This window comes from Nomascus leucogenys, chromosome 15 (genome assembly GCF_006542625.1).
Source record: "Nomascus leucogenys isolate Asia chromosome 15, Asia_NLE_v1, whole genome shotgun sequence".
NCBI classification, from domain to species: Eukaryota; Metazoa; Chordata; class Mammalia; order Primates; family Hylobatidae; genus Nomascus; species Nomascus leucogenys.
In genome coordinates this window covers 33,362,333-33,377,022 of record NC_044395.1, presented here as the reverse complement: position 1 = coordinate 33,377,022, position 14,690 = coordinate 33,362,333, and the positions used below count along the sequence as shown (strand labels likewise).

The 14,690-nt window shown below is 36.8% G+C and overlaps 1 protein-coding gene across 3 annotated transcripts in view; it reads right to left on the bottom strand.

Moving 5' to 3' along the window:
• TRPC6 (transient receptor potential cation channel subfamily C member 6) overlaps window positions 1-14,690 on the bottom strand; it is a 134,606-nt gene that overhangs the window by 16,631 nt on the left and 103,285 nt on the right. For all 3 annotated transcript variants that reach the window (XM_030829636.1, XM_030829637.1, XM_030829638.1), the window contains 5 exons: window positions 8,234-8,467; window positions 5,400-5,664; window positions 4,021-4,216; window positions 3,062-3,265; window positions 1,352-1,426 (listed from right to left, as the gene is read on the bottom strand). In XM_030829636.1, coding sequence (XP_030685496.1) covers window positions 1,352-1,426; window positions 3,062-3,265; window positions 4,021-4,216; window positions 5,400-5,664; window positions 8,234-8,467 — 974 coding nt within the window. The remainder of the gene's footprint in view (window positions 1-1,351; window positions 1,427-3,061; window positions 3,266-4,020; window positions 4,217-5,399; window positions 5,665-8,233; window positions 8,468-14,690) is intronic.

The window sequence follows — 14,690 nt, the reverse complement described above, 5'->3', positions numbered from 1 at the left end:
GGATGACCAGGGATGATTTCCACTTGCCTTCTTGCTGTCTTACTCTCAGCCCTTGTGGCCCCATTGCTGTGGCAGGGCTCACAGAATTCATGCACAGGTCTCTCACCCACGTTACCTCCCACTGCAGCCCTTCTCACCTGTGATATTGTTCTTTGGAAGTTCTTCCCAATCAAACCTCCTAATCTTACTAGGGCTAATGGCTTAGGGTTCCCCTTACCTAAAGCTCTCCTTTGTTTTGTGATTTGTAGTGGGTAATGGTTGACATGCTAGTGGAAGGGATGGTTAGAAAGAAGCTGGGAGGGTGGATATCAGATAGGCCTTAAGAGGATTCCTATGTTGTTGGGGGAAGTAACATAACCAACTTAACAAAAAAATGGTCTCCCTCCTTGTCATTTGTGTTCTATGGGATGGACATATATCATAGTTCTGGTCAATGAGATATAACAACAGAAATTGTTGGGAGATTCTTCTGAAGGTGGTGGCAGATTCAGCTAGCATCCCCTACTTTTCCTTTGCCCTTACTCCTACATGCCTGAAAAGTGGGTATAATAGCTGAAGGTAAAGCTGTACTCTTGTATCTGACTATGACAAAAAATCCAGGAGAATCACAGAAACTCATGCCTGTAACAGCCCCATACTGCATAAATCTGGAGAGTTAAATGAGGCAGGGAAAAAAACAAGTGTCTTTTTTAAACCACCATGATTTGGATTTTATATTACTATATGTAATTGAATGCAGGTCCTACATTGCCCTCTTCCTAATTCATTCCTTTATCATTTCCTTTTAGCAACAAGCATTTATTGTGCCCCTACTATGTACATGCCACAAAAAAAGAAACGTCCTCATCATTGAGGATTTTGCTACTCTCAGTTAATGAGCTGATAGACCTCTAGAGCACATTGTTCATTATACACGGTGTTGACCACAATAGCCATTGAGGTCCCACAGTGCCTTTTTCCATCGCTTCTTGATTATTGACAAATTAGGAGGCACTGGGTACCGTGCCTGCTTTCTATCTGAGTTGCAAAGAGTGAAGTTAATCATACCCTCCATCAAGTTCTGGACAGATTCATCTCTTAATATTCCCTTCTCTATGTCACTGGTCTTATATTCCATCACCATAAGTATGTGCTTAGTATATGTCTTAAATATACATGCTATTCTTTTTCACTTATAAAACATAGCTTACTTCTACCTCTCAGTAATGGAATTGTTGAGAATTGTTAAAATAGTTGAATTATTTAATGTGTCTGTTCTCTATTTCCTAAAATTCCTTCTGAACATGTCCCTTTCTTTGAAAAGATAAGCCTGATCATGTGCATGACTTCATATTTTCAAATATGAGCTTACCTGTTTTTTGTCAAGTGATAATTTTGAAAGGTCTTCATGACTTCCTAAAATTCCAAGTTTCTTTTCTTCATTTATCTTTTAAAGATAGATAGTAAAATGAGTATAACTAACTGCATAACCAATTTCACTCTTTGTTCTGTATTTCAAAAGCCATTTCGTCTAATTCCCCAACAAGTTTTAATGAGAGAAACATATTCTTACAGGGTTATTCCCTTTGCAGTACTTGCTTCGACACTGTCTTTGGACTCTGAATTCCCTCAGGTTGCATTCTAACCACACCTGTAAACCACTCATTTAATTACATAAAATAAAGGAAGGGAAATTTTTGCCACTCAATCCACTGAGTTCTATAAGTTATACTTCTGGAAGAATATCATAGATTGATCATAATTACATTTAAAGAAAGCTTTAAAATTCTCAAAGTACTTTTATATACTTATGTGAGTTGATCTTCAGGATGTAGATATAATTTTTTTTCACATATTACAGTTGAGGAAACTAGAACTCAGAGAATGTGTTACTTACTTGAGCACCCTAAATAGTAAATGGTAAACAATGCAGGAATTACAACATTTTCCTTTTATTTAATGATAGAATCTTACTGCCAGGAAACTTTATAATCATTTGGCCCAATCGCCCACTCAGTGTAAAAAGGAGAAATCTTTGATACATTCCCACTGTCAGCCATCTGACATTTATTGACTGCTTACAATGGTGGGAGGCTCACTACTTCTAAAGGCAGCCCATTCTTCTGTTGGGCAGATTTTCTTGTTAAAAGTTTGCTCTTATATCGAATTAAAAGTTAACTATTTGAATTTTTGGCCCATTGCTTTTCTTCCCATTTTTGAAAAACAAGTGTACTTCCTAATTAAAGATAGAAATTACAAAGATATTTTTAGTTACTTTCCATCTTCCTTTTTCAGAAGAAACAGCCAGCTCCTTCAGTCCTCCCTCATATGACACTTTATCCATATGTGTTCCATTCTGGTCCTCCTCCTCTGGATACACCTGGTATCTCAGTGCTCCTTCTGAGTATAGAGGTCTAAATGCTCAGCAGAGATCTTTGCACAGCATCAGCCCTCACCTTCCACTTCCAGTGAAACACAAATTCCACATGTTCTCTAAACATATCTGAACATGCTGTGATCGCCCTAGTGCCTCATCTAAGCACTAAATCTTTTTATTTTTTTAAAAAAGATTGCATCGCCTTGTGGGATTATTGTTTTTAATCAATGTCCGTAGCTCTTTCTTTCTTGAACTACTTATTGCCAAGCCTGGTCTCCCAAATTGCATGTGAGCAACTGATTTCTGAACTTTTCAATGTAGAAGTTATCTAAGAGTTAATCAAGTTGCCCCCCAGTCATAACAAGCTGCTGCCGATTTACCGGGCTGTATAAATTGAAGGAAAAGTGAGGGACATGCAGCCACAACAGCAAAAAAGCAGCCCGGAATAGTTCTTCTTTCAGTACTCGCTCTAGATAACATACTATTTTAGTTATATTTCATGAATTTTTCTTACATTCTTTTAAGTAGGAAATGTCCAGTGTGCTCATGTTGAACAGACACAAGCCAAAGGACTGTGCTGTGTGAAGTGACTGCATGTGGGAATAAATGGACGTGTCATCAGGAACTGCTTCTCTTTAAAGGGATGTGGCATAGTGGTTACAGTAGTCACAGAATTTACAATTATAAGTTATCAAGCTAAGTTACCTTGTTCATCTCTGCATCTTCCTGGAAACCTTTTTTATGGCCCTGGAACAGCTCAGAAATCCGTTTTTTAAGCTTCAGTAAGAGATAAAACAGGGACTTTGGACTCGGCACCAGATTGAAGGGTACAGGAAGTGTTCTCCCCTCCTCAAAGTAGGAAAACCAGAGTTTGGCCCTTGCAAATTTCCACTCCACATCAGCGTCATCCTATACAAATACACATGACAGTTCAGCAAGGAAATGCATAAACAGAATTACTGGGATGCTTTTAACATTGTGTGGCTAGATGGGGGACAGTGCCTTTGCTTGTAAACACTCTCAGACCCCAATGATCGTTCCAAGATTTTTTCAAAATGTTAACATTCTATTCACATATTCTTTCTTAAATTTGTCTAAAATTTTGACAGTCTTGCAAGACTATTAATCTCCAAGTTCCCATGTGTTTATAAATACCTGATAGATATAAATGTACTTTCCTACTTTCTGAAAAATGCTATGAAAAATTATTCTCTCTTTTATCCTGAAATATACCACTCATTTATTTGGGACACAGATCAAGATTTCTGGAATAAAAATTTACACTGTTAATCTCAAGTTGAGAAAAGGTCAATTTTGAATATCACTCAAAAAAGACTTGGAGAATGATGGTATTCATAAGCAATAATTTTTTGAATAAAATATAAATTCATGCTGATATAGTATTTCTAAAGTTTTTATTAAATCAATATCAAATCAATCAGCATTTCTGCTTCTTATGCCTTACTGCCCCATGACACCTTACTGATGTTGCATTTGGAAGCAAAGAGTTAAAATTTTCCAGATTATTGGTCAAACGAGTGTATAAAACAGGGAATGAATAAAAGGGCGCAGAGCAGTCCATACTTTCATCCTCATTGCTGAGTTAGCCCTTGGAATAGTTAAAACATGTAGGCACAAATTATAAAAATGTATTGAGATTATACCTCAATTTCTTGGAATGAACTGTTGATCATGGCAATTAACATATTTAGCAAAACAATGACCATTGTAACATTATAGACTCCATAAAGAACGTAACCAATGTTTTCAATGAATTTGTGGTTATAGTTGATGACCACTGATTTCACTTCAGAAAGTCCAAATATAGCCCAGAACAGTGTCTTAAAACTCTCTTCAACTCTGGGGAAAAAATAAATAAAAGAAGAAAAGAAATAAGAAAATATATACATAAATAACAATATTACCATAATAAAAATGAGTTGGTTTAGTGTCTTTGCAAATTAGTGAGTATAAAAAAAAATTCTTCACTTCTCTGAAGCTCACTTTTCTTTTCTGTAAAATGGTTACAATAGGATTGCTGCAAGGATGGGGTAATATTGTGCATATGAAGTACATAATCATAGCTCAATATCTAAATACATAAGCGCTCAATAAGTGCTATTAATGTAATTTCATAACCACAGATAGGAACACTTAATCCATAGCTTTGGCAATGGAATTGTTAGAAGCCTTTTAGGTTTCCTCCTGATCTATACTTCTACTCATATCCAATAGATAATAATCATACTCATATCCAATAGATAATAATCATATACATCTTAATGGAAAATACAATATAAACAGACAATGTTACCAAAATCACTGACATGTCTTAGGTAGGAATTTCAATGCTTTAGGCCTAATTATTGACCAAAGCTAAGCCAATTTGCTTAATTAATTCAGGTGGTTTCATTTCCCTGGCAAACTGTATTTTAGAGAAATATGGAAAATAGTAGGCTTATGTTTCAGTTGTTGCTTCTTATTGTAACACTGAAGACCTAATATTTAAATAATTATTCCAAACACACTTTATAAAAAAAAAAAAACACTTGTCCATAGTGAACATAAGTCAGATCTACTCAGTGATAAAATCTGAGAAATTCAATTAGGAAAGCAGCTGTTTTCACAGTTAGCATCCCCAGGAGTCCCCCGTAAGCAGGAGGGTAAGGGAGTTAAGAGCAACAGACCCTAGAGTCAGCAAGCAAGGGTTACACCCTGGCTGTTCCACACACAGCTATGGAATATTCAGCAAATTACTTAATTTTTGTGAATTTCAGTTTCCTCTTGGTGAAATAGAGATAATAAAGGGAAGCATGCAATGTATTTACCCGGCTCTAAAAATGTAAGTTATTATTTAATATTAGAAAGCTTCCTACATTTTAGAGTCCCTCCAACTCATTTGTAAAATCCCCTCATTTTGCACAACAGGAACTAGAGATGAAGTCTTTACCAAAACATTATTTATCCCATGGACTTACATAAACACTGTTAAACTAATATTTAATTTACAATAACTATCTTCATAACATCTGAGATCACATACGTTGTGAAGGCTTCATTTTGTTTTGCACCAATGTAGTAGGAGTAGAGATTGAACATTCCAATCATAAAGGCCACAAACACCATAATGAATATGACCATGAACTTGAAGATGTCTTTGACTGTTCTTCCAAGTGATATCTGCAGAGGTCCAAAGCTTTCATTTGCTGGTAAAATATAAGCTATCCTAGAGAAACTTAAAACTACAGCAATTGCATAAAGACCTTCAGATATTATTTGAGGATCAGAGGGGTCCCACTTTATCCTGGCTAGGAAAAAGCAAAGACAAAGAGTTGTGTGAGTTTCTTCAAGTTTTTTATTTAGGTAACTTCTTTTTCTGTGAAAGAAATATAGTTATGTTAGAATCCGGTTTTCGAATGGAAGTCTCCTATCTTAAAGGGCTTCTTAAGCGTCTGCTATAGTTGAGCTTCTTAGTTTATTGAGAACATGACTTTCCTGGTTTGCTAGCAATTTCCCATAAGGGGATAGCATAATAGTTAAGAGTTCAGACTATAGACTCAGTATCTGTAAAAATTCACGTATATATGTACGCACACACACGTATAACAAAGAACTTATGTAAACTACTTCTCTTAGTTTTGTTTGCCCATTTTTGAAAATGAGATAATATCCCTTCTAACTCTCTTGTCTTTGTGAGAATTCAATAAGTCAACATATGTTCAGTGTTTAGCAAGTGCCTGGCACTTAATAAATGGTAGCGTTTATTATTCAGTCTTAAACTATAATATAATTTTAGGCTTGTAGCATATTTGCAGTCATTTAAATTTATTAGGAGTAACTTTTATTGGTCACTCAAGTCTATTTTTACCATAAAATGTAGCAATTATTCACTTATGAATTTTTCTGGCATTATTACATCAGGTCATCAAAAATGCAATTAAGAAACCATTATGAAGAAAAATACAAAACAGTTTGTAAGAAAGGGGAAAAACATAATTACAAATTTGTATTTGCTTACTGGCTGAGAAGTGGAATTAGGAAAGGATAACAAGAAACTAATAAAAGCAGTTTCCTTTTTTATAGTGCTTTGAATATAAGTATTATCTACAAATAGCTTTGATTTTTTTAAATTAAGTGCATTTTTTAAAATCTTAATCATTAAAATAAACAATAATGATAATGGAGCCCTTACTGTGATATTGCCAATAAACTCACAAGTGAATGTTAACTAATTTCTTATCAGAGGGTTTGAAATGAGTATTCAGAGGGAATATATCTTCCCCATCCAGGTTTCTACGAGGTGGTAGTCTCCTTAAGTAAATAACTGAACCAATTTCCATCCCTTAGTCACTTTCTTCCTGCAAAGCTGGAACGACTTATCTGATTGCTAAATTGGGATGAATAACTGGACATAGTTAGCTCGGCATTACCTTCTCTCTCTTGGGAATTCTCCTCTGGTCCTCCATGGAAGATCTCACTTGATCGGGCACTTGCTGCCATCCTCTTTTTATGGGGAGGACTGCCCTGGCCCATTGCTATCTAGAAATTGGAGGATGTGTCTGCCTAATTCTGGGGTTCAGTATTACTGAATCCATTAGCTAATAGAACTGTGTCATCCACCCCAGATTTTTATCAGTGTTAGAGGTGATGATCTGGCCTCCATATTAATTTCTTGTTTTATTTCTCAACTAATTCTAAGCCTGGTTGGGAAACAGTGGTGTTACTGATTTGGGAACCTCTCGGAGATCCCAACAATTCCTTTGTTTTCAAATACTTTTTATATATCTTAAATGAAAATGGCACTCAAATGTGAACTTTATTATATATATTTATGGGGCACAACTTGATGTTTTCATATATGTCTGCCTACATTGTGCAAAGATTAAATTAAGCTAATTAACATATTCATCACCTCACATATTTACATTTTTGTGGTAAAAACATTTAAAATTTACTCTCTTAGCAATTTTCAAGTATACAACACATGATTATTAACTCTAGCCACCATACTGTGTATCACCAGAACTTACTCATCCTAACTGTGTACCCTTTGTAAACTTTGTACCTTTGACCAACATCTCCCCATTTTGTGCCCCTTACCCCAGCCCCTGACAACCACCATTACCTTCTACCTCTTTGAGTTTGACTTTTTTTAGATTCCACAAATAAATAAGATCATATACCATTTGTCTTTCTTTGCCTGCCTTACTTCACTCAGCATAATGTCTTCCAAGTTCAATCATGTCATACAAATGACAGGATTTTCTTCTTTTAAAAGGTGGAATAGTATTCCATTGTACATATATGTATATATATACACATATATATGTGTGTATATGTCTATACACATATATATGTGTGTATATGTCTATACACACATATACATATATACACACATATATACACACATATACATATATACATATATACACATACATATGTATGTCTATACACATATACATACACACATATGTGTATATATACATATACATATATATATATACACACATATATATGTATACAGAGAGAGATACAGAGAGATAGATCAAATGTGAACTATTTTTTATTAAAAAAGAATAAAAAATAAATCCAGGATATAAGACATGTATTCTCAAGGAAGTTTGATAATTAGCCAATTGATCCAAGAGATAAAGGGAGATGAGTCTTGTGATTAAGAGAGTTTTCCAGGGAGTAGAAAAATCAAAGGAAGAAGCGTAAAGCATGCTTCCTCACATATAGATGCTCATTCTTCAGACACAGATGTTGGAAACTAACAAACAGTTTTATGAGAATCGGGCAGTAACCAAACTACTACTGACATCTGTTTTACAAGAAAATTCTGCATTTTTATTTATATTGACTGTACTGTAAACTCACCCAAATTGTAGTATTTCACATTGTCTCCCAGTGTTACTTTCGTCAAGTCCTTCAAAGTATCATTCGCGTCAATGATGCTCTGGGCTTTGGAAGCATGCCAAAATGCCATGAATCTCGCAATGAATGATGCTGCAAAGATTGCTAACATACCAAAATCAAGCATATTCCACAACTCAAACAAATATTCCTTGGGGCCTTGAGTCCAAATTTCTTTACATTCAGCCCATATCATGCCTGCATCAGAAAGGGGTTAAAATATCAATTCAATTGCATTCACTCTTAGCTGTTCTATAAAACGAAATATGTTTGAAAGGTCTCAGCCTGACATTACAAAACTCTTCAAAATTTGGTCCCAACCTGCCATCCCACCATAATTCCCATATCCTCACAAATATCCTAGTCCAGAAATTTCAGTGCATACCTGAAAGCAATTTGACAAAGTTCATTGAACACCTTAAAATAACAAATGTCCTGCTGATCAATTAATTCCACACATAAAAATATATTTAACAGATGTTTATTGTAGGATACTTTATAATAACTCAAACACAACCACACACTCAAAATAGAAGTAAAATGGAAGTGGGACTTCCACAGATGGAGTATTATGAAGCCATTTAATATGATATTTTATTAATTACCATGGGACAGTGACCATGAGAATGTGCCTCAGTGACATCCAGCTACAGGAATTTGATTGATCACAGGCCTCACCCACTGCCTTCTGAAAACCACTGCCACTTTTGTCCAAGGCCGTGTCTCCCCCCGGCTGCTCTCAGCCAATTACTGAGGGTGCCCCTTCTTGGGAGACATGGGACTCTTCTGATGGCTGACTTTGGCTCAAGGATTTCATGACAGCCTTGCCAACCTTTCCTTAGACTGTGTAAAGATCTAGGATGCTTCTACCCAACCTTCCTGCCTGCTCTCTGTCCCTTGGGGTTTGACTTGTATCCCTGCCTGAGAGCCCTTGAGACATTTCTCAGCTCTCTTGCCATTTCCTCTCACAAGAAATGTTCCTTAATAAAATTCCCATTTCCCTTAATAAACCTGTTGAACATTTAATCTTTGTGCCTGCTTCTTGGAGGACCCGGACTAACATACACTGGAAAAATCTTTATATTGTAATGCTAAGTAAAAATGTTTAAAATGTTACGATGTATGGTTTATGTTTAAAACCAGCACAGTGAAAGCCTAGATGGGATGACGGGAACTTATTAATAGTAGTTGTCTTTTTCTGGTGGAATTATTAATAGTACTGTATATTTCTTCAAAATTTTAACATAGTATTTTGGAACACTGGATTTGAGATCAGGCTACCATGGATTCGAGAATTTATTCTTCCATTTGTCAGCTATGAAGTCTTTGATAAGGTATTTAAACTATCTAAAACTCAGTTTGTAAAATGGGAATGATATTGGTTCATTCCCACTTCACTGGATTGTTATGAGCCTTAAATAAAATAGTTCATGTGAAATACACAGCTCAGTGTCTGGCACTTGGAAAAAATTATGACTAACATTTATTGAGTGCTTACTATTTAAAATTTTCCATGATTGGCACATGTATTTTTTTCTTAATTTGAAGAATCCCACTTTTTTAATTAAAAAGAAGTTGCTTTATCCCTATTAAGATACTCTACTCTGACATCCTGCCTCCTACTGGAGCCATCTGGAGAAATACAACCCAAACTCCAACAACTGATCAAAACTTGCCTCCATCAAGAAGTCCTTCACAGCCTCGAGTTGAAATTAATCTTCTCCTCTTACCCTCAGCAACCACCTGCCTCAAATTCTCACATTTGTCCTAAATGTTAATCACAGAACCTGCTATGTGAATAGCTGCAGAGCCCTGTGGGGATGAAGGAAATGCCCCATCTCTAATTTCCAAGAGCACATCATGTGCCTTTTCTTAAAGCCAGCATTAAATGCAGCATAGAGGACATGGATTTAAGAGAAGACTTCATTACTTATTTTGAGTTGTTTCAAGTTAAGAGGGGACTAGGATTGAATTCATATATAATCTGGGGGATCAAATTTGTAACAGGAAATACGGCAGTTTTTTCCCCCTACTGTGGTCCCTGGGTTCCTGTCAGCCTCACTAGGAGATGCGGATGGTTCAGAGTAACAAGCATGGGGACTAAAGGGACATTTGAACTCATGCAGTCTCGTTGTTTTCAAAGCTTCCCCTCCTCTTGTTCCTCCCACTTTTCCATTTTCTTTTCTCTTTCTCTAAGAAATAGCATTCTTGGCACAAATGATGTCTTCCTGAAGCTTAAAAACTAAAACAAGTGAGCTATTCTGCTCGAAGGAAAAGTTTCTGTCTCATTTGTCCTGAGGACCCCTGAGAGCTGCCAAGGAGAGTTTGAAATCCCGCATCAAGTCCAAGCTCGCCCCAAGCAGGAGACTTCACAGGGATCAAGCCTCTGCTCGTATAGATCTTGCGATAAGGTGCTTAACTAATTCTGAAGGCTGCTCATTCCACTGTTGAATTTTCAGAATATTCCTTCAACATGGATGCAGTGTTTCTATTTTTGCCCTCTAGAGAGGTAGCAAATGAGTCAGCAACCTCTGCCTTCAAATTTCTTTTTACAAAAAACAACCAAAAAACCCACCTGTGTGCTCATTAAATCTGTTTTTCTGTGGCAGAGGCAGGTTAACCATGAAACTGAAGCTTCAAGATGCCTTTACTCGCCCAGGCTCCTGCTAAGTCCTCACTTTATCTTCCTTTTCTCTAAATGGGGCCCTCTGAATAAACAAGCCTCAGATTCCACTGGGTCTTAACCCCATGCCTCACCCTCTAGGGTAAGCTTCCCCAGCCCCTCAAGTGCTGTTCTGAGAACCACTCACTCTCCTAACTGCTGTGCTTGAAACGCTCCTTAGTTTGCCAATTGGCTGCACGTGGCACCCGGGGCCTGCAGATGTGGTCTCGCCATTGGGTAATTACTGCCCTGGGCTGCCGTCCTCTCCTTCTGTTGAAGAGTCAGCCCAGGACTGCATCTGCTTTCTCAGCAGCTCAGACTGGCCATTAAGTGACAAGTGCTCCTAAGGCCCTTTTCACAAGTGTCTTCAAGCATGCCCTCCTCCCTGTGTTCCTGCTATATGTCCTCTCATTGATTTGAGCTCACTGTTCTGCCTTGTCAACATCTCCTAACACATCAGTTTTGTCATTTAGCCTTTCAACATTTTGTCAACTAAAAATTAGATAAATTTGCTTTGTGACTAATAGTGTTGTCCTCTCCCTCAAGCCCAGATAACACACCCAACATCTCATCTAAGTAGGCCACTTCTTACTAACATTTCCAGAAAGTACAACAACTTTTTTTCAAGAATAACTTCAAAAAAGAAAATAAATACCAATGTCAGAAACTGAACCAGGAATCTAACATATGCTACAAAAGCTTCAGCTGTCCGGAGTTGTTCGTTATTTTCCCTTTAAATAAACACTATTAGCTAGTCTCTGAAGTCAAATACAAAGGCTGGTGGGACAAAAGTTATAAGGAAAATGCTTTTGATTAAAGCCTCATTTAACATTCCTGTGTTAGGTTTCTAAGTGAAAAAGGAAAATCTATATATAAAGTTTAAAATAAAACTAAGACGGCCGGGCATGGTGGCTCACGTCTGTAATCCCAGCACTTTGGGAGGCCAAGGTGGGCGGATCACCTGAGGTCGGAAGTTCAAGACCAGCTGGACCAACATGGAGAAACCCCGTCTCTAGTAAAACTACAAATTTAGCCGGGCATGGTGTCGCATGCCTGTAATCCCAGCTACTCGGGAGACTGAGGCAGGAGAATTGCTTGAACCCGGGAGGCGGAGGTTGCGCTGAGCTGAGATCACGCTATTGCACTCCAGCCTGGGCAGCAAGTGTGAAACTCCATCTCAAAATAAATAAAAAATAAATAAAACTAAGACTAGTATGAGGAGAATAATTTATGGTCAAGAATAAAATGAGCATGTTATATAAAATATAACTCACTGAACTCACACAGTCTAGTTGTTTTCAAAGCTTTTCATTTTTCCAGTTCCAGCCATGATATTCCTTCTATATTCTCCCTCTTAGATACTGCCGTCACTACCTACTGATCCAAGGCAGAACACACAGCTCCTCCCTTCTGATGAGCAGTAATCACCAAGTAGTTTGGGGTTTACCTGTTAGGATGCTCTCAAGTTTATACATATTTTATATATAAAATATAATATGTTCATTTTATTCTTTACCATAAATCATTCTCCTCATACCCCTTTATATAAAATTTAATTTTTAAAATTCTTTACCCCTTATAGAAAATTTAATTTTTCAAAGTTTCATCTTGTCCTAAAACAGTCATGTTTTGCCTAATAGAAAAATAGCACTCCTATGTAAAAGTGACATATAAACACTTAGTGAAAAGTTGAATAATAATTATAATTATCTGAAATTTCTTGAACATGTCCATTGTGCCAAGTACTGTATTATTTACCTTACATATACTAACACATAAAAAATAAACTATGAGATATGGGCTTTTAGTTTAACACGATAAAGGCCATGCACAAGTGATTGTTTATTCTTATTTTAAATCAGATATTAGAAGTGAAGTATAATTTCTTTTTCTAGTCTCATCAATTAAATTAGAAAAGAAATAGAATAAAATCAAAGCCATCTTCTGTATCCAAGATTTATCATTACTTTGGTGATACAATTCACATTTTATGCCACTATCCATATTTTTCCCTAAAACATATTCAGGAAATGAAGTAATTTGAAAGTTTTCAATAACTCAAATGCTATTCAATTACATTTGAAATATTCCTATGGTAATTTGAAAAATGCTTCTTAATATTTCGATTGATCATCTCATCAAGCTCCAGCATGAAGCCAAGAAGACATGTCCTGCCTTAGAAGTGATACAAAATTGATGGTCAATGCTTCTCCAGGTCCCTAGAGAGGGAGGTGGGATGTCGTGGGGGGAATGGAGAAGGCTACGGATTATTAAAGGATTTATATGAAAATCCCTGAGCCTAATTTTCTTTACATCTTGCCTATGTTAACCCTACATAATTTTATGCATAGTCAGGGCCTTAAGTACCATCTGAAATTGAGGATTGCTGGAACTTTATTCAAAACCCGAATACTCCCAGGGATCGTACTTTCTATTACTGAATGGACATTTCCACCTTGAAATTCCATGGGCACTTCAAAGTCAGTCATAACCTAAACTTTATCAGCTTTTCATTCCTCCGGTCCCAGGCATGATCTTCCTTCTGTATTCTCCCTCTTAGAGACTGTAGTCACTACCTGCTGATCCAAGGCAGAATCCACAGCTCTCCCTTCTGATGTGCAATAATCACCAAGTTGTTTGGGGTTTACCTATTAGGGTGCTCTCAAGTCCTTTCCCTTATCTCCTGAGTTCCAGGCCTCATCCTCCTCGCAGGGAGCACTTCCATTGAGTCTCAGCCTCTGGACTCTTTAAAGCCACTCTCTATCTCACAACCACTGTGACCTTTCTAAAACATGATCAGATCAGATCACCAATTGCTGAAAAGCATCCTCTAGCCATTTCTCCACCCTTATCTCCCATCACTCACAGCCATAAATGCACCTTGGCTCCTTCTCTGCCTAACTCATCATATTTCGAGTGTGCCAGGTGTTGCCATAGTCCCACATCTCTAATGTTCCCATGCCTTGTAGTATCCTTGTCTCCCAAACAGGTCTGGTTAACATTTTTTTATCCTCAAAGTACCAAATTGAAGATACTGCCCAGGAAGGGCTTCTTGCCCCTTCTACTTCACATCCCACCTCAGAGTTAGATGCCCAATCTGTGTATGTTCATAGTATCCTAATAACTCAATTATAGCATTTGTCACATTGAATTTTAATTATTGATTTACTTACTGACCTGCCTCCCAGACTTAACTTCCTTGAACACAGGGACTGTCTCATTCACTTTAGTATCCTCATTACTTAACAAAGGCACTTAACAGCCACTGGATTTATTTATTCATAAATATCTAATTGAAATATCTTTCTTATTTGCATTATATTTAATGGCAAGCTACATGTATGATTGATTCTAAAGACAAATAATATAGCAACTAAGACCATATTCCTTCTCTTCCACTTACCATCCAAGAGGCCTAAAGAAAGTTACTTGATCCTTAGATAAATCCTATAAAATAGATGTGGTTATACATTATAGATTAGAAAACTGAGGTGCAGAGACATGATGTGATTTGATGTATACAAAGTGCTTGGAATAATTCTTGGCACATAATAAATGTTCAATAAATGCAAGTGGCTGTTAGCTTCAATTCCTGTCAAATCTCAATGTAAAATTGTGGTTGTGTTTAAGCTTGAAATCATAGCTGCCTCTCAAAATATGAATAGTATAATAGCTTTGTGTCACTGTTGGGATGTGATTGATACTACCCTGTTGGTTTTCTTCCTGGGTTTTCCTTGGAAATGCAAAAGGCGCACAGCA